Source organism: Carassius carassius, chromosome 23, assembly GCF_963082965.1.
Source record: "Carassius carassius chromosome 23, fCarCar2.1, whole genome shotgun sequence".
NCBI classification, from domain to species: Eukaryota; Metazoa; Chordata; class Actinopteri; order Cypriniformes; family Cyprinidae; genus Carassius; species Carassius carassius.
In genome coordinates, this window is record NC_081777.1 from 25,559,400 (window position 1) to 25,579,475 (window position 20,076).

General features: G+C 34.5%; 1 protein-coding gene across 1 annotated transcript; it reads right to left on the minus strand.

Moving 5' to 3' along the window:
• Positions 1-2,096: 2,096 nt before the first annotated feature.
• LOC132101637 (1-phosphatidylinositol 4,5-bisphosphate phosphodiesterase gamma-2-like) lies at positions 2,097-19,290 on the minus strand. The gene is made up of 32 exons (XM_059506722.1): positions 18,918-19,290; positions 17,262-17,464; positions 16,068-16,220; positions 15,531-15,624; positions 15,326-15,373; positions 15,151-15,235; positions 14,861-14,944; positions 14,521-14,564; positions 14,347-14,407; positions 14,139-14,240; positions 13,942-14,060; positions 13,750-13,835; positions 13,464-13,581; positions 12,752-12,920; positions 12,577-12,672; positions 12,380-12,466; positions 12,107-12,288; positions 10,334-10,534; positions 10,059-10,178; positions 9,053-9,233; positions 7,965-8,033; positions 7,522-7,631; positions 6,623-6,710; positions 6,393-6,459; positions 6,143-6,303; positions 5,774-5,876; positions 5,202-5,405; positions 3,834-3,970; positions 3,608-3,719; positions 2,741-2,920; positions 2,568-2,656; positions 2,097-2,447 (listed from the first exon to the last, which is right to left on the minus strand). The coding sequence occupies exons 2-32, from the start codon at positions 17,443-17,445 to the stop codon at positions 2,265-2,267; spliced, it is 3,717 nt and encodes a 1,238-aa protein (XP_059362705.1). The 5' UTR covers positions 17,446-17,464; positions 18,918-19,290; the 3' UTR covers positions 2,097-2,264.
• Positions 19,291-20,076: the final 786 nt, after the last annotated feature.

Below are 20,076 nucleotides of genomic sequence, written 5' to 3' on the forward strand. Positions count from 1 at the left end.
TCAGCTGATACACCTTAATTTCAGACCCCATCTCCTCTCCTCCTCTATCAGCTTACAGCCACCCATCACTGCATCTGACACACATGGAGTAAAGAAGCAGAGCTTTTTGCATCAGATTGCTTTTCACTATGTTATGTTTATCAAACAGTTAGTTACTGTTTAAAGTCAGATCATTCATGTGACATGTATTCAGTCGCACTTACCTTCCAGTTTCGGTGTGCAATGCAAACTGAGAAATGACGTCTGGTTGTTCTCCAAACCAGTCTTGAGAATAACATCCTGTGGCATATCAGCTTTTTTATTTCCTATGATGAAAAGCAAGCATTTCCAGACAACAAAAGAGAAAACAAAATCCCCAAACTGTCTACATGAAAGTTACCTGTGAAGTATAGTCAATAGCTATATTTGTAATGCCATAGGCCTCCAAATCAATATCTGTAATGCTGTATCTTGCAAATTCTATGTATAAAAATGCTCCCAAGCAGACATTTAAAATGTTGTAAGACAAACAGTGGTGTGGACATTTTGTTTTAAAACAAGGGAGTGGAGAAAAATATAAAGGATTTGTGAGAAGTGGGTTTTCCTGGAAAGAGATATATTGGATAAGATATATATCTAACATGCAGTTTCCTTTGTTGTCACAAAATATGCTTTCTAGGATTTTTGTTTTCTAGCTTTTAAAATCTCCACATTTAATGCCCCTTTGTTGTGTGTGTGTGTGTGTGTGTGTGTGTGTGTGTGTGTGTGTGTGTGTGTTTTTTTTCATCAAATTTATATTTCAGTTTTAGTAATTTTACTAAATAAAGTTAAACTGAATAAAAATGGAAATTATTCTTCAGCAAACAGCTGAAATAAAATAAACCTTATTTTATTTTATTTTAATGTTTATTTTGAATAGCCAACCCTTTATGATTTTGTTTGCATTTGAATATAATAGTTGCATGCAAGTATAAAACCCTGACATGTTTTATGCATTATCCATTATTTAACTCTTTTTACAAACTAAAGTATCTACGTAGCAATTATATATATATATATATTTTTTTTTTTTAATTACTTTTTTTTTTTTAGCTTGAACTTTAATATTTATATAGCAGAAATTTTCATTTCTGATCCTAAACTTGAATCATATAAGGATATTCATTCCAGATACTTGTTGATCTAACCAGACCATCAAAAACAAAAAGACTGCAGAAAGCTGTCTGAGATTGCTTTATGTACTGTAAATCTTGGTCAAAGTTGCAGAACTACATGCATATGTAAAAGGTTATGAAAGGTCATCAAGAGAGCTGAAGTGAGATATAAGCCAATCACTTAGTTAAAGTCTGAAATCTGAAGTCGCAGACAACAGCATGTTGTAAATGACAGCATGATTGCTAAAAAATATTTAATTGTTAAAATCAACAAGGTCAGACAGGCTTCTTATATCTTTGCAACACTTCTACGTCCGTTTTATTATATTTTATATATGGAACACCTGCTTCTTGAGATTTTCTACTTCCTATACTGGCACCGTCCATGGGAAAGTTATGAGTTGTAGTAAGAATGACCTGAAAAGAGTTTTATTATTATTGTAACAATAAATTGCAGTGTTTTCTTGTTAATAGACTAAATATGTATTTTGTACATTTTGCATTTTTCTTAGTAAAAGGTTTAGAAGATAATATACAAATAAAACTACAAAACAATATGTGTCCACATATTTATTTATTTGGTGAGAAGCTGTGTAATTATCGGGATAATGTACAAACAAATGGCAATTATACAAAAAAAAAAAAATTTTGAGATAATGACTGTCAGACTGTGCATTATCGCCTGCATATCCAACCAAACCTGCTAAAACTTCCTCAGCATATTAAAAACAAGATAGCAACCAAATAAATAACATGTCTTGTTTGCCATTTCTATTTTTAAGACAATAAGGAAAAGTTTAATACAGCTGCAAATGAAATGTTACAATCAGATGAAGACGATAGATGAACAGTTTCACAGTAAAAAAAAAAATCCTCCATGCAGTTTTCATGCTCTCAATTTAAAGAGTTTTACAACTTCTGGATTGTAGCTACACCTTCCACAGAGAATTCACCCATGAATATTGCTCAGGTTAACTTTGCAGTGAATTTGTGTGTGAGCACAAAAGTGAGATGGCTGCAACTTCCTGTCTTTGAGGCCTGTTAGGGAACCAGTAGTAATAGAGCAGCGGAACCGAGAGGAAGAGACCCATAAGAACATTAGAACCAGACAGGAAGAGAACTAGACTTTCCTCATGAGTAGAACTTGCTGTTGTTGATTTTTTGCTGTTTACTCATCTTTTTTTCTGAGTACAACTCAGGGGCCGCGTTGCGCTGCAGGCTGGAGTGAGTGTCGTAGAGGCAGAACTCGTTGCTTAACTCCGCCTGTTTCTTTTGCAACTGTTTCGAGGAGGAGTAAAGTTCCTCCTGTGCTTTCTGAAGAAACAAGTGAGAAATGATAGGGGATTTCCATTATACTAACATAGTATTCTCAATAAAATGTATAGATATTTTCTTAAAATAAATCATTACATCAACAAATCGCCTGTTTCTTACCTCCACCTGCTGTATATCAACAAACACCAGTAGAGACGCCAGCTCTAGGTTTTCACTGAAGCCATTCTTTAAAGGGACTGATCTGTACCCTGTGAAAGCAGCAACTCAGTATTTGTACTTAAATCTGCCCAATTTTTCACAAACATAACTGGCAATGAAGTTGATAGACTTACCTGAGCGAATACCTTTCACAGGGAACGTAGCCTGGGCCAGGAAATTGGGGTCAGAGAACATGTCCTCCTCAAAGACCACAAAGCGCAGAAAGGTGAGGTCTGGATCATACACGCTGAAAATAAATGTCTCCGAAGGCTGAGAGTTCGGCCCGAGCCATATAGGGTTCAGTCCGTTGTCATCTGTGGACACATTTAGTTGTTTAATTTTTAAATGAAAAAATTTATACTGGTGCCTCTCAAAAACAGGGCTAAAATTGTTGCCTAGTAATAAAAAAATATAATTCGTTTTGGTAAAATTTTTAATTACTTTATAAATGATTAAAAGTTATTACAATAAATCAACTGAATATATATATATATATATATATATATATGTGTGTGTGTGTGTGTGTGTGTGCGTGTGTGTGTATGTATATATATATATATATATATACACACACACACACACACACACACACACACACACACATACGTTAAAATATGTAGTTTTTTATTTCTTAAATTATGACTGAAATTAAGATAAATTAAGATTGTAACATCTGAAAATTAATATAGTCCAGACCTCTTTTTACTCTTAACTTTTCCCACTTCTTACCAGGGTGTTTTTTTAAACATTACTTGAGATAGCAAAAATGTAAACTGAAATAAAATATAATAAAACTTACTTTATTTCAGCTACAGTACTTCATGTTTTAACATTTCTTATTTTCAGTGTGTTTAACCTAATAAAATAACTACAACTTAACTAAAAATTCATACAAACTACATAAACATATTTAGAACAAAAACTGATATAAATGATAAAAACGTTAACTAAAATTAAAATGTAATAGTTTCTCAGTTATCCTCAAAAATACTGCATCTTACGGCAAACGATAGTCTTGAATTTGTTGTCCTCTGTTTGGCCACACAGTTCGATCTCCACAAAGGGACTGGCGATGCTTCGTCCTGGTTTGGGAAGATGTCTTGCTCCTATCACCTGTGTATCAGAAAAACAATCTTTTCAATGAATTTAATTTAATAATAAATAAATAAATAACATGTTTTGTTCAGCTCTCATACTCAACATAAATAAATCAAGCTTATGTTTTACCCTAATGGTGATCGTAAATCTGACATTCCTCTTCTCCTGAGGGTCATACGAATCGCTGCGCATCATCTCAGGCTGCAGTACATATCCTGTGCCTCCATTCAGACTGAAGAGGGCGCTGTTCAGCTGCATGTACTTATCTGAGGAGAGACGCAAACACTAGCGTGTTATTAGACTTAATGGAATAAATGCTATGCTATTAATTGATCATAACATTTATTGATCATTACATTCTCTGTAATGTTTTCTTTTCCTTACACTCACAGTTGAAACCAATTTTATTTCCTTTATTACATATTTTTGTCTTTAATGTCTTATTTTCTTTTACATTAAGTTTTTATGTTTCCTGCATCTTTCTAATACTCTACCACTTTTTTATAAATATATAATAATTGTGTACATGCATTGTGTATTTCTATAAAACATTAAAGGTACAATCTGTAAGATATTTGCAGTAAAATATCGAAAAACCACTATGCTAGTGTTATATATTTTGTCCAACTGATTACTAACAATATCTCTAATGTTTTCAACTACTTGTAAATCATGAGAAAATTCCCATTCTAAACAGTGACACGGGGCAGTGTAGTCGCCTGTCAATGACGTTAGTTACCCTTTGTTACCGCCTTTACTGATGTAGAAACCACATGACAACAGTGTCGTGGACAAATGCGGAAATAGCTTCGCGTCAAACTTCAACTAGAAAGAGATGCCAATCTCGCTTGTGTTTTACTCGACAGGTGAGTTGTTTTGATTCGCATCTTTACAGAAAACATATGCTATTATAACAATCAACAAGATTAGCATTATGGGGCGTACACGCCAAACGCAGGACATCGCGTTTCTAGACCCGCGCGAGAACACGTCTGATCCATAGTCTGATCACGTCTTTGCATTGACTTTGTATGTAATCTACTCGCGTTAAATCCATGATTTATTTTTCTGTCTGATTGATGGCCGTCAGCGGTTGGGTAGAAGACAACAAATCCCATCATCCCATGCTCCTTAGCATCATCAAACCATGCGATTGTTATTGTTTTGGTAGTCCGCCCTCTAGTGGCAGGTCCTACAACCTGTACCTTTAATTCTGATTGAGTACATCTCCTCACTTCCTTGTTTACTATTCTGGGTCAAAGGTTGGCAATTTTCCCTTGCTGGTATATGATATAATCACACCATTGTGCTGCCAAAAAGCATTGAATGAAATTCACAAGTAGGTGTTTATTTTGACTAAATGAATTTAATGTTTAGTTTATTAACTGTTAGATGTTATATACTTTTAGTACAGTCATAAGTTAGCACTGAGATAAGTTGGAATGTTAATGGATAGCTTTGTCTATTAACTAAAGAGATGTTTAACTTCATACTCACCAGCGGTTTGGAAGTTGAGTGCTACCATGTGACAGCCGCACATCCACAGAGGATACGGATCATAGTTGGAGGAATCCACCCGCTGGCCCTTAGGGTAGACGCGGCTGAGCGCCTTGCGGTTATACAACATAAACTGAGTCGACTTGTTTCTGGAGGGAATCTTATTTTCTACAAAGGAGCGAACCTCTTTGTAGGTATAATTATCTGATAGGGAAAGACAATCACATTGTTCATTTAAAGTTTACTTCATGTCATTATATATTTTTTTATGTTTTTGACATAAAGTAGTAAGAAGTCTCTTATGCTCACCAAGCAAATATGTGACCAAAAATACGGAAATACTTCAATTCAAAATCATTGTTTTTCATGTATTTTTTACATATTTTACACTAAAAAAATTATTAATTCATTTATTCCTTAAATTTTCTGTATCAATAATCCAGTTTTCAGTGTTTTTACAGTCACTTTTTGATCCGTTTAATGCATCCTTGGTGAATAAAAATATTTCATTTCTTTTTTTTATGCTAGTGTATATGTAAATATGTAATAAATTCATATTTAATTAGCCATACCAAAGCGGTCCTTGTCTTTGCTGCGAGGCTGGCAGTAAACGACCACTTCAGACATCTCCCTGGCCACCTCGTCTCTGCTCTCAACCTCCCTTTGCTTTAGTTTCTGCAAAAGAAATTTATTGTAAACATTTAGAAACACCAGCCCAGCATTATACTTGAAATACTTGACTGTATACTTCAAATGTCAATGGTTTAATGTGCTTCTAGGGCTATGCCTAGCATTTAAACATCCCCCTCAATCCGTCTGGCTTTAACTAAACAACTTCAACCATATTTACAGGATGTGTGACTCAAAACCTTGTGAGAACTTCCTTGTGTGACAACTAGCCCCAGTTTGCCCTATTTAGCACAAGAGCGTGCAAGACAGACCTCAAACTCTCGGTTTTCTTCTCTCTGTGTGATGTCCCAAGCCACCTGATACCACTCGTATAGCTCCTCGGTGGTCTCAGTGGCCAGATCAAACGGCATGTCTTTATTCTCCTTATCCTGCAGCGTCACCACCACAGACTTGCCGTGTTTGGCTGAACGAACTGGAAATGACGAAAAGAGCGCAAAATTACCATTACAAATACATTTAATGTACAGGTGCCCGAGTGACTCAGAAGATAAATGATCTTACCGACAGTACACTTGGAGATGTCCACTATTCCTTTACATAAATCACCTAATGGATTTTCCTCATCGCCCTGAAAGAGCACATCTAATCTTAAAGACATTCTATGTTTTGAATATAGATATTCTCTATTTATTTAAGCAAATAGGAATGCAAACATACATAATGTACTGTACTTACTAGCCCTAAATTACTTACCTGTGACGTCAAATATGCAAATTTGTCATATTCTTTACCTGGCAACCTGCCTCAGATGAATTGACTTCTTCAACATAATTTGAAGGGAAATAGTGCTGCAGTTTTCCACCACAGTCTCCTTTCCACCTGTTGGGATTGGGAATATTAAATGTTAGTTAATTTATCAAAGTTAAGCAATTAAAATCTCCCTTAGGTTTTTAAACGTGTTAATACAACTATGTAACTATTTATTAACAGAAAAAGTAACATGGACAACCTACCATGATGACTGCTATGTTTTATGGACCATGAGCCGTGGTAAAATTATAGTATTCTTTGACATACACTTCCATTCAAAAATCTAGGGTCAGTGTGATTTTTTTTTTATTCAGCAACAACACATTAAATTGATCAGAAGTGACAGTAAAGACATTTTTTAAGTCTATTTCAAATAAATACTGTTCTTTTTAACTTTATATTTACCAAAAAAAAAAAACTTGGAAAATGTATTACGCATCCCAACTGTTCTCAACTCAAAATGTTTCTTATTAGAATGATTTCTGGGGGATCATGTGACAAGATTGGAGTAACGGCTGCTGAAAATTCAGCTTTGCATTTTAGGAATAAATTACATTTTAAAATATATTCAAATAGAAAACAGTTCTTTAAAATTGTAATAATATCTCCTCATTTTACTGTATTTTTCTAATCAAAATATTCACAAAAAAAAAAAAAAACCTTACTGACCCTCCTGAACAGTAGTGTACTTTAGAGTGCTACTGTATGCAAATACTGAGGTAAGTGTATATGGTAATCCTCCAGTACCATGGTATTTACCAAATTAGCAGAGTATAATCATCTGATACTCTCACTGTACCATGGCACTGCCAGAGCTTTTTTTGCAAGGATAAACAGTGCATTTATTTATTATTATCTACAAATTTGCAAATAACCTCACCATCCGTTTGCCTCTTTGGTCACATTATGGATCAAAGCGCCCTTATGAAAGGTGAGTTCATCCTGCCGCATCGCCCTGTAGTCATAGAGGGCCATCACCGTGCTACTGGGCTGCAACACAGCGAAATGTATTTAATCTCGCTACAAATCTGCAACAGTATTGAAGTAACCCACACAACCCTTCAGCAGTTCACTAAAATACATTTTCCTTAAAGGGAATTTGTGAATTAAGTTCGAGCTAGAAACATGAAGCACATATGGCATACAAACTAAACAAACTGACACTGCTCTTTTAGCCAGGCTGCATTTCCTCTTTCGAGACGATCAGTTTCCTATGTGACAGAAAGAGATAGCCAGCGCCACCACTTCCTCCCCAGCCCACAGGAGATGACCTCTTGCGCATGCTAACTCGCAAGAGCTAAGTTTGCTTTACAAAGTGCTTACCAGAGACGGCTCTATCTCATTGGCCTCCACGTACTGTTTAGAATCATAAAGTGAAGCAGATACGGTTATCTGAAAAGAAAGACATAAAACATTTCTTAGATTTTGACAGTTTAATGTGCAGGGAGAAAAGTCTATCAATTTTACATAATTTGTCTGATCAGTGAACATTAAGTATTCTAGATCAGTGATTCAGTGACAGTAAAGACATTTAGAATGTTACAAAAACAGTTTCCACAGAACTATTTAGGAGCACGACTGTTTTCAACATTCATATGATAAAAGATGCTTCTTGAGCACCAAATCAGGATATCAAAATTTCTGAAAACTGGCGTAATGGCTGCTAAAATTTCAGCTTTTAATCTATATATTAAAATATAAGACGGTTACTTTAAAAATGTATAAATGTTTTTATGTTTTTTTTAATTAAATACATGTTTGTCTTGGTGCACATAAGTCACTTTTCAAAATTAGGAGAGTAAAGGGAATTTAAAAATGTAAAAAATATTTATCAGAACATTTTGTGTGATTATTGCAATCAGTTTTTGGTGCAGTTAAGGTCCTCATTTAGGTTAGTCGCTCTTTCAGGCTGTGACAGCAGGAAAAATGTGCTTTGTGGTAGGAGGATGCATAAACATGTAATACTAGCCACAGGAAGAGGGCAAAAAACTTAAGCATAGCCTCAGGAAGTGAAAAAAATTCTAATTAAAAATAGATTTTTTTATATTATATGTCTTACTAAACATTTATACCATATAATGACACTTAAGTGCATATTATACTTCTGCTAAATCAGAACTTTTGGCCTGAACTTTGATTGGAAAAAGGAGAAGAGACCAACAGAGCTACTAGAGATGAAAGCATGCAAGTGTAACATGCAAGCTGTGGCCTTAGCAAAGGAAGAGGTGTACTTGCTTTGGTTCACTTTGAAGTGTGTATACTGATGCTGCACGCAAAGACAAACTGTTGTACAACTATTGCACAGTGTTCAGTACAGCCTGCATCTGACAATGTTTTAAGTGAACTCTAGAAAACTGCCATCTTGCCTGCCCTGCACCAAAATAGATTTATGATGTTGCTTTATTACTTACCGAACTGAAGCGTTCCACCAGTGCTGGTGTGACCGGGTAGCGTAGTTTGATCTTCCGATACAGCGGTTTCTTTCGGAAATAGTCCACCAATTCCAGCAGGCTCTCAAATTCGCTGGAGGTGCCGAGCACGTACATAGATCCATCTTTGTGTATCCGGCAGTGCTTCACCATCCCTTCACCTCTGTTTCAGCAAAAGTAAAAAAGAAATCCATGAATTGCAACAATTATTACATTAACAAAAACAACAACAGCAACAAAAAAGATAACATATGTATGTGTGTATATATATATATATATATATATATACACACACACGTTTGAAATTTTCTTCTAAAATGAGCAGTTTTATTAGGCTCCTATGTATAGGTTTAGTAATTTCACTAATTTAAATGGCAATAAATAGGTTATATCCATTACCATTAAAATAACATAACTGAACATCATAAATATACTGAGAAAATTACTAATTTAAAAAATAAATTGATGACCATCTTATATATATATATATATATATATATATATATATATATATATATATATATATATATCTTACAACTGTTCAGTTCAAATTAATTTAAAAAATGTTGATGAATGTGACCTTTCACCTTTGAACTTCAGCACATAAAACACATTTTTTTTTTCTTTATCAAAATAATAAATGGTTCATGAACCATCCCTCAAACCACATCAGACCAATTCTACAGGATTATTATTTTTTTGTTTTTTTTACATCTTTTACCAGATGAAACCATAGGTTTAATCACTAACAATAATAATAATATTAGTTATAACACATCTCTCCTCAGCAAACCACACGATTCAAAACATGATGCAGATGAAAACTTACATATTTGAGTTTATTACTATAGGCTATGTTTTCAAAAAACAATTGTTACTTGCCATTTTCTTTTAACTGATTATGAAATATACGAGCAATTTCTGAGTGAAAATGGTTTCTACTCCAGAATTTTGTCAGTGTAATGAGAAAAAAAACAAAGAGTTGCACCTGAAGGTGATGGCATAAGACTCAGAATCTTCTCTCTGTCTGACGAGGAAGGCTCCATCTCGAGGGATCCTCATAAGATAGTCCTCTGCCTCACCTCGACTCAAGTTACTGTAAAACCACCTAAAGACGAGAAAACCACAGTTCCACGTGCACGATGTGTCTGCAGTTGCTCGTGAGCATTAAAATAAGGTGACCACATGGTCTTCTACAGCTCTGCTGGCCGGGCTGTGCTAAACACCATGTAGTTTGTTTGTGCGTGTCAAGTATCGACTTACCCTTCTCGTAGGTGCTGGTCTGGTCGAGGCACAAGATCAGTGAGGCGCAGGTTGAAATCCTGACAGCGGAGAGGGTTTTCTCTGTAATACTGGATAAGCGCGTACACACTGGTAAAGTGCAGGTTGTCTGTGAGGAAATAGACAGTGTGGTTTCCATCTAAGCAGGAACGGATTCGACAATGTTGAACTCGTCCGCTGCGCCTGTAAAGACCACACAGGGAATTTCATTTAGCAAAATGTGCATTTCTGTGCATTTGAGATGAAAAGAAAAGCTATTAACATGAATCAAATGGTTTGTTCCTGTTTTAAGCAGCACTTTCTGAAACTTATAAAAAAGAATATGCTTTTATGATGATGTAATGATTTCTAATAAATGTTTTTTTTTTTTTTTCAGAAATATACTCAAAAAATGTATACCAAATACTATATGCTAAAAATGGAAGCCCGTTTCCGACACTGAAAAAAATTAAATAAAAAGGTAATTGCAACTTTTTATCTCACAAATCAGATTTTTATTCCTCATAGTTGCAAGTTTACATCTTACAATTCTGACTTTTTTTCTCAGAATAACGAATTCCGAGTTATAAAATCAGAATTGTCAGATATAGTCACAGAAAATATCAGTCTTTTTTCCTTTCAAAATTGACTTTATAACTCGCAATTGGGAGTTTATATCGCGCAATTTTGACTTTTTCTCGCAATTGTATTTTTATATCTCACAATTCTGACTTTATAACTCGCACTTGTGAGTTAATATCACACAATTTCACTTATTTTCTAGTAATTGCAAGTTTATATCTCACAATTTTAACTTTATAACTCACAATTGCAAGTTTATATCACGCAATTTTTACTTTTTCTCGCAATTTCATGTTTGTATCGCACAATTCAGATTTTATAACTCGCAATTGCGAGTTTATATCACGCAATATCACTTATTTTCTAGTAATTGCAAGTTTATATCTCACAATTCTAGAGAAAAAAAGTTACAATTGTGAGATAAGTCACAATAACCTTTTTTTTTTTTTATTCAGCGGCGGAAATGGGCTTCCATATGTAAATTTATTACTTATGACTTCATTATTTACAAAACTGAAAGAAAACTAAACTCAAAAGGATGGACATAAAGAGCTGAGGTTAGCCATTTCTGTCAATGAGGAATTGAGAATAACTTACTGGAGGATGAGGTCTTTATATAAAAACATTAATGCTCAAACTAAAGCAGCAAAATCTAAATTGTAGAAATGACTGTAAACTTATTAAAATCGGCATAAATTATATATATATTTTTAAACTGCTTTAAATTTGTAACAAAAGTTAGCTTAAAAATTAGCTTAAAAGTTAATCGTGTACATTTTTTCATCCACCTTTGAAATTTTTACATTATCATACTGATTAAAAAAAGAATGATCAAATTTAAATTCAAAACTCAAATTTAATGTTAAAATGTAATGATGTTTATACTGTTTTGTTCCCCACCCAGTATTATGCCATTTCCAGTGTAATACTGTCATTAAGAATGTCAATACCTACCTGTTACTAATTAACAGTACTAATTACATTAATAAAAAAATATTTTAATTTCAATCTTTAACAACTGCCAGATTGTGACAGGACATGAAAATATACTGCATAGCAAGACTGACCCATATAAACTGCAAATTCAGCTTTATCCTTATTTCTTAGTAAAGATGAAAAAAAAAGAAAAGAAAAAACATGATACGAAAGAGCATTCCTCCTTCCTCTCTAAAGGGTAGAGCAGGACTACATTACCAGAACGAGAGGGTGCAATCATTGACGTAGGTGTCGCTCTCCCGCACCAGAAATGTCCCGTCAACTCCACCCGAATCTGCACAGTATTCCTGCAGCAGTCTCTCGGCTGTCTGTCTGCCCTCTGACATCCGCCCGTGAAACCAGGGCTCTGACTGATGAAGGTCTGTACCTCCCTGAGGGGACTGAGAAGAGGTGAATTACACAGTGAATACCTTTCCTTTATCAGATTTTTCCAAGTGAATCTCATTCTAAAATGAAGCTCCAGTAATTCACCTTTACCACATCCTCCTCTTGTTGTTCATTCTCCTCAGCGTAATACAATGTCTTATTCTCGATCACACAGTAGTGCTTGTACCATTTCTGTACATGGACACAGTCATACAGAAATTGCAATCATAATCAAGTAAGGCAACTGGAATAAGATCAAACAATCCCACAAGCCCGTGATAGTGTTCACTGGACTTCGGCACCTCATCAATTGGATCCCAGATGAAGAGCTCTCCCTGCTTATCTCCTTTCCGTAGGTCCTTTTTGCTAAAGGTCTCATCAATATTCAGTTTCTTGTGCTGTATGAAAAAGCGAGATTGCATGGATTGGATTGTAAAATCAAAGACACTGGAGGATTTTCCAATGGATCTTCTCTACCTTGATGATGATCTTGCCCTTGAGTTGGGTTGGTGACGGCAGTTGTTCTGCTTCTGGTTCCAGCGGCTCGGTTAGGAGCTTGTCTTGGAAAACATCCTTGAACACCTGAGCCATCATTTTTTGCTGCTTGACGTCACAGTGTTCTTCTATGGACAGCACCACAGGATACCTGCCAACAGTGACATGTTCATAAACATACTTCAAGAATACTGCACACTTCCAGATACACCGTGTGCAACAATTTCATTTTGAATTATTTTGATTGTAAAAATTGATTGTAATTGTATTTTCCCCCTTTATTACTTCATATTTGCTTGAATGTTTTACAAACTATATTTACTTTTAATTCTGAATACTATATTCATTGTATTAATTAATTAATTCTATTAATTCACATACTTATTTCAAAAAGTAGCCTGCTATGCAGCAGTAATGCAAATTTAGGGGTAATAATGCAAAATAATACAAATAATGTAACAAATGCAAATATATATATATATATATATATATTAATCTTCCTGAAAGTAGGTTTAATCTTCTTTATGCAAAACATATTTGCTTATTTATTAAAATTTTGGCACGGATGGGACCCTGGTATGTTCTTGAAAGGTTTTGCAAAATTAATTTCGCCGGTTCTCTGTTAGGTGAAATGAATTTGACAAAACTCTCACAAATAAATGTGTGAATGTGTGTGTTGTTGATGATGACTAACTCGGATGTTGCAAAAGCATGATCATTGATGGCCTTCACCACATCCTTAAACTTTATCTTGGAGGTTCTAGTCCAGCCGTGGTATATAATAGGTTCCTCGGGACCATTCCAGCAGTCCACTGCATTGGAAAAAAGAACCATTAAGGTCATCAGACTGACTCCCGCCGATTTCTGAATAATTTTATCAATGCATTATTTATGCATAAAATGAAACCAAAAAGGACTTGCATTAGTTCAACAGAATATTAAAGAATATTTATTAAGAAATTAGGGTATGGTTCACTGACACTCAACACAGCGGCAGCCCAGCCGCAGGCAGCGCACATAAGCTTCTGTTGAGGACTCACTGCGCAGTTGATCTCCAGTCAAATATCTGTGAGAAAAAAAAGGCCAAACACATGAAGTAACACAGGAAGTTGATCATGAAGAGGAGGAGCTGCTGTATGTGTGTCATGAGCATGAAGAGCTGCAGCACTGACGTGTTGTGAGAGGAGTTGATCCAGTAGTGAGACAAAGGATTGTTCATGTCCAGTGGGCAAATCTCTGAGAACTTCTCATCCCAGATCGAGTTTTCTTTGGAGAAGAGAAAACTGAGGAACTAGAAGGGCAGAAAGAAAGCTCTAAAAACACGTCACCTAAAGTTTACATAAAGTAAACCCATCGCTATAACCCATACCTCTTCAACAGTAAAGGCTGGATCGTTGGTCTTCCTCATGGTGTCATCGATGAAGATGGTCATCAGCTCTCGGACTTGATTTATATTGTTGGCCCAAGACTCCTACAAAATAAATTCACAGTATTTGTTTCAAGAAATAAAAAAATTTACATTTAAAATGGATGTATTTGGCTGGTATATATATATATATATAAATGATAAATCTTACTCTTTGATGAAATAAAAGGAATCTTTGAAAATCGCAGAGTTGAATAGGTTGATCGCTGCTACTGCAGAAAGAAAAAACATACAAGACACTCAATAAGAATGAGAACATTAGAATGACCTCATGACACATTTAAAGAACTGCTTCGATCAAAACAATGTTTTGACGGTTACTTACCCCATGATGAAAGCACACGACTCCTTTTTAAACTCGTCTAGAATCTAACAAAACGACAAACAACATACTCTATAGATGATACTAGAAAAGTAAAGACTTTTACAGAATGGTTTTTAGAATGGTTTCTAGAGGATCATGTGACACTGAAGACTGAAGTAATGACTGCTGAAAATTCAGCTTTGCCATCTCAGGAATAAATTACATTTTAATATATATCAACAGCTATTTTACATTGTAATAATATTTCACAATATGACTGTTTTACTGTACTTTTTCCTTCATCTACTTTTCAAATCGTACCGATCCCAAACTTGTCGGCACAACTAAACTGCATACTTACCAACTTCTGGTTTTCAAACATCAAAAGATTGTAGAATTTGTGAAATTGCTCAAAATCCAAAACATCTTTCTTTGCTCCCACCACCTGAAAGGATAAAGTTGACACTTTTTAGTGTCACTGACTAAACATGTCTTTAAACAAGAAGAATGTAAAAACTTATGGATAAACAGACGATCATCTGAAAAACTTTAGGAGAGGATATGTTCCCACTCAGCTGCCATAAAGTTTTCCATATGATGCAAAGCATACACTTCCGTCAAGATAATGTGTATACAATGTATCATTCATACCGCGATTCTGTCCTTCAAAAAACGTCCACCTGGTACTTTAAAGTTCATCTGTGGCAACAGAGACTTGAGCTCTTTCAGGGTGATGCTTTGAGAGACAGAAAAGAAGCACTAATGAGGTGAGACGGAAACTAAAATGAGACTGTTTGAGAAGAAGGTAAAAGAGAAAGAGGAGAACCTGTTTTTCTTTGTTTGATCGACTGAGTACATCTGCTTCCTCAGCCAACTACAGCAGAGGGAAAAAAACAGATGAAACAAACATTTGATTTGTGCTACAGTTTATGAATACACAAGGTACACTATCTGTATCTGTGTGTGTGTGTGTGTGTGTGTGTGTGCGCGTGTGTGTGTGTGTGTGTGTGTGTGCGTGTTTGTGTGTGTACCTCTCTATAATCTCTGGTGTGTAAGCCACCAGCGTCTCCTGTCGCAGTAACTCCAGTCCTGCCAGCCATTTTTCTGCATCATCCACTGAATCAGCTGTGGAACAGCAAATGCTTTCAGCACTAAAAACAATTCAACTAGTTTTTCCTCTTCAGAACCCATAATTTTCTTCCTTTGACAGTCATTTCTTATGCTACAGAATGCAAAGAATGCAAAATGCGGCTTCATATGAAATTAATCCAAAAAATATTTTAAAAGAGAGGAAGTACCTCCTCGAATAGTTTATTATTATTCTCACATATGTCATATGTTGAGGTATAATTATCTATCATGCACATCACATGCATTATATATATATTCATGTCTCCTAATGAATGGCATGCCATCTGTGCCAACAAAATTGTATATACTGTTTATTCCGTACATTGTGCATATAGCATATTAGATGTAGGCATGTGGTGCAATAAAGTGATTTAATTACACTTATTATTATATTTTATTAGTTAGAATATGTAAAATGCATAAGAAGACACACATACCCGCCAGGCTGAGAGTGTTGAGAACAAACTGAGAGCCATAGAATATAGTAAAGCATGAGTTGGGGTCTATATATTTATCCTTGCTGTCTTTGAATCGATCAAAGTCTTTGGAGTTTTTTCCTGCTCGTACTTCCCGGATCTCAAAAAGGTCCACTGCAAAAATGAGATTGCGATATGTGATTTACAATATTAAGACAGCAAATTAGCTCACGTAATTTTGAGACAGTCCTCGACTTATTTCTGAAATAAGCTCTCTGTTATTGAACAGATCATCCTGGAATGTTCAAATTTCATGGTCAGTTCATCTCACTATCCATTTTTGTATTTTTATAATTTTTTTAGTGATTGACGCTAAGCTTCAAAAGTTTTCGACCGACCAGTACAATTTCTTTTCTTTCATCAAGGATGCATTAATTGATCAAAAGTTAAAGTAAAGACTTTTACATTGTGACAAACAATTTCTACTCAATAAATGCTGTTATTTTAAACTTTTTATGTATCAAAGAATTGTTAAAAAAAGTCACAATTTTCCATAAAGATATTAAGCATCAAAACTTCATAAACTGATAAAAATAAGAAATGTCACTTACATAAAACAGTGATTTTAAATTGAAATAATATTTCAGAACATTTCCTGTATTGTTGTTATATTAAATAGTATTTTTCAAAAAATTTTTTAAAAATCTTACCGATTCCAAATATTTGAACAATAATTTAATTCATTCAAATTTCTGTCGAAAAAAAAAACAACTTACAAAAAAATAAATCAACCTACTTTAACTTGTTTTCCCTTTAAAATAAACCTTCCTTAAAAGCATATATTTACTATATACTTCAAACATTTTGTACTACAGATATTGTTGATAATTTTTTAGATGATCCTAATTTTTTGCTTTGGATAAAATCACCCGCTAAATGTATTTTAATGCAAATGCCACTTAGTTTGATTGTTATATATTGCAAAATCGCTTTATATGTCCACATATTTGTAATATCCAATGTGAGCAATCACTTTAAAACAACGACGTACCATTCTAAATTGCCTATTTAAGTTAACTTTAATCATAAAGTTTCTGTAGATTAAATGCTGAAGCATGACACTATAAATGCATAGGTCATCATACACATAAACTAACAGCTTAATTGCAAATTTTAGTGTAAATGTGAGAAATAAGCTTGAGGGAAGACACTCACACACTCCTTCTGTCTTGTTAGCGGTGCGCGACCAGGCCACCTGTCGCGTCTCCATGATGACCTGCACGGTAAGCCTCTCCATCCTCTGTCTGAACACGGTCATCACTATCCCCATCTCCAAGTCCCGCTTAATGAGACTCTTCTTGTATTCGGTCATGTCTCCTTGCTGAACGCGGCCCGCCATCGCTGCCTTTGGTCACACACTGGCAAATACAAACGGCTGTTTATTACTGTCTGTGTGGCAGCAGGTACACATGTAGCCTCATGAAACGTATGTTGTTACTTATAGCAGGTTTGCTTTATTTACAACTGGATAGCATGGCACAAAATGTCTGTACTTTGAATATCTAAACACGATGTACTGTCTCATATTCAAATATTCAAGATACTGCATGGATCGAATCAAACATTAAATAATTAGTAAATCCAGAAATGAAAATTCTGGCATTATTTACTCACCGTCATGTCGATAACATTTTTTTAAGACTTTTTTTTCTTCTCTGGAACACGAAATGAGGTATTTTGAAAAATGTCTGTGTTTTCATTGTCTACTCATTGGTTAAGATCCCAGTGTCTTTCATTATATGGACAAAAAATGTTGTATTCTACAGATGAAAGAAAGTCATACAAGTTTGGATTGACATGAGGATGAGTAATTTTCAGGTGAACCTCCATTGTTTGTTGCATGGATTATACAGTAACTGTTACAGTAGTTCATGAAACAGAATTTGCTAGAATGATCAATTCTGTCTTTACGTAAGTTTGGCGTTTAAGAAAGAACAATTTATAAAGACAACAATGTTAATACTGTAATTTCCCAACCATGCATGTGACTTGCCAGCTCTGATAATATAAATAATCACCACCTAAAGAGGAATATGACAAGCAGTTATCTGTGACTAAACAGTGCGCCTTTTAGAGTCAGTTTTCCAAACTGTTGAACCATGGCAAGCAAAATAGATGTTTCATGTCTGGTTCCCCATATTTGCATTGCAAATGAGTAGCTGAGTAAGGTGGAAGTGTCCCAAAGCAAGTCCCTCTTTAAAAGTAAAATATTAACCCAGTAAACTCAAAGTGGTTTCCATTCAGAAACCTTTGTACATCACCCACACCCTCCATTCTTCCATTTTGAGCTTTCTGTGTGAAAGAGACAAAGAAACCACGCTCTTTCCTGACATTTAAACAAGCACCAAGATAAAACTTTAAATAACAAACTGAAAATCAATGTAGATTGACACAAATAAACACTAGATAAGAAAACACGAAGGTCTGTTGCTCAACAGGGAAAGAAAATGAACCTGCCACATCCGAGTTAGTCAATAGGCTACAAAACTGTTATCATTAACAACAAGAGGCTGTGGAGGCAGACCTAATCTTGCAGAATGTCCTTTTTGTAGCCCACTAAAACTGTATAGAACAATTTTGCACTTTATTTATTGTGCATCATTTTGCAAATGTTACTTTCCAGTTCAACAGTTTTCGCATTAAGAATGAATAAAGGAGCTTCGTATGACTCATATTTAGTTTTATAAAACTGCTTAAACTTGATCAGTGAATATTTAATAAAAAATAGGCTTTAAATCAAATGTTTACATACATAGTCAGTTACTTTAACGCCCCTTAATGTAAACACCCAAATAAATAAAAAATACTTACCCAAGTTTAGAGAAGAAAATCAATGACCACGTCGAAAAACACCTGCTGTAATCAAACTAATTCTCATTTTTAAATCTAAAAAATAGCCCCATGCATGGCTTTAAAAAATAAAATAAAACAAAACAAAATCTATGAACAGTCTAGTCACAATGTGCTCAGTTCCTCTATTCGCTAAACACAAGGAAGTTGAGAGAACTGTATGAGAATAAAAAAAAAAAAGCTAAATTACCGGAAGCTAAATTACCTATGCAAAATCCCCAGGGAAGAGAGAGCGATGTGTGAACTACTCTGTCATACTTTTGTGCCCTACTACAAATGTGAATTATACCAAAAACACAACATCTTGATGCAGGAAAAGCGTTTATATCAGTGACGAGTATTATCGCATGTTGCCGTTCGACGTCATCATGACATCACGTCTTTTTCTCTCATTTAGTGCTTTATGTATGTATATAAATATTCTGTAGCATAATGTCAAACGAAATATATAGCTCTAAAGCCAAGCTGAATTCCCTAAACCATCTTTTAACTCTAAAAATATAAGCATACTTTCTAAATATAATTTGAGTCGTTATGAAAATGAAAGCACCTGTTTTTGGCAGCTGGGCGCTGGCTATTAGAGGAAATTTGGTCGTCCGAAATTATTTTAATGACTGAGTACCCAAAAGCTTGTTATTTCTTTAAACAAGCGATTAAGAGAAAAAGCTTCGGCAGACTATAAAATAAACATAGCTTTTAAGTTACGCGCTGCGAAAAGTTCACAGACGAGAAGAGAGTTATGTTACATATGTAACAAGTGTGTGTAAAAAATAAATACATTATATAGGCTACACACACACACACACACATATATATATATATATATATATATATATATATATATATATATATATATATATATATATATATATATATATATATATATATATATATATATATATATATATATATATATATATATATATATATTACCATGGTTACTACTGTAAAAATATAACTCACTTCACCCTGAAAAGCTTAATTGCTATATACCAAATTTGATGTTGTAGAACAGAATGATTTGGGATTGTTTGTGGTTAAATGATATGAATAACTCACCATAACCAGCAAACAATAAACAGTTATCTGCAAGGTTTTTTTTTCATACCAAGGCCTCAAA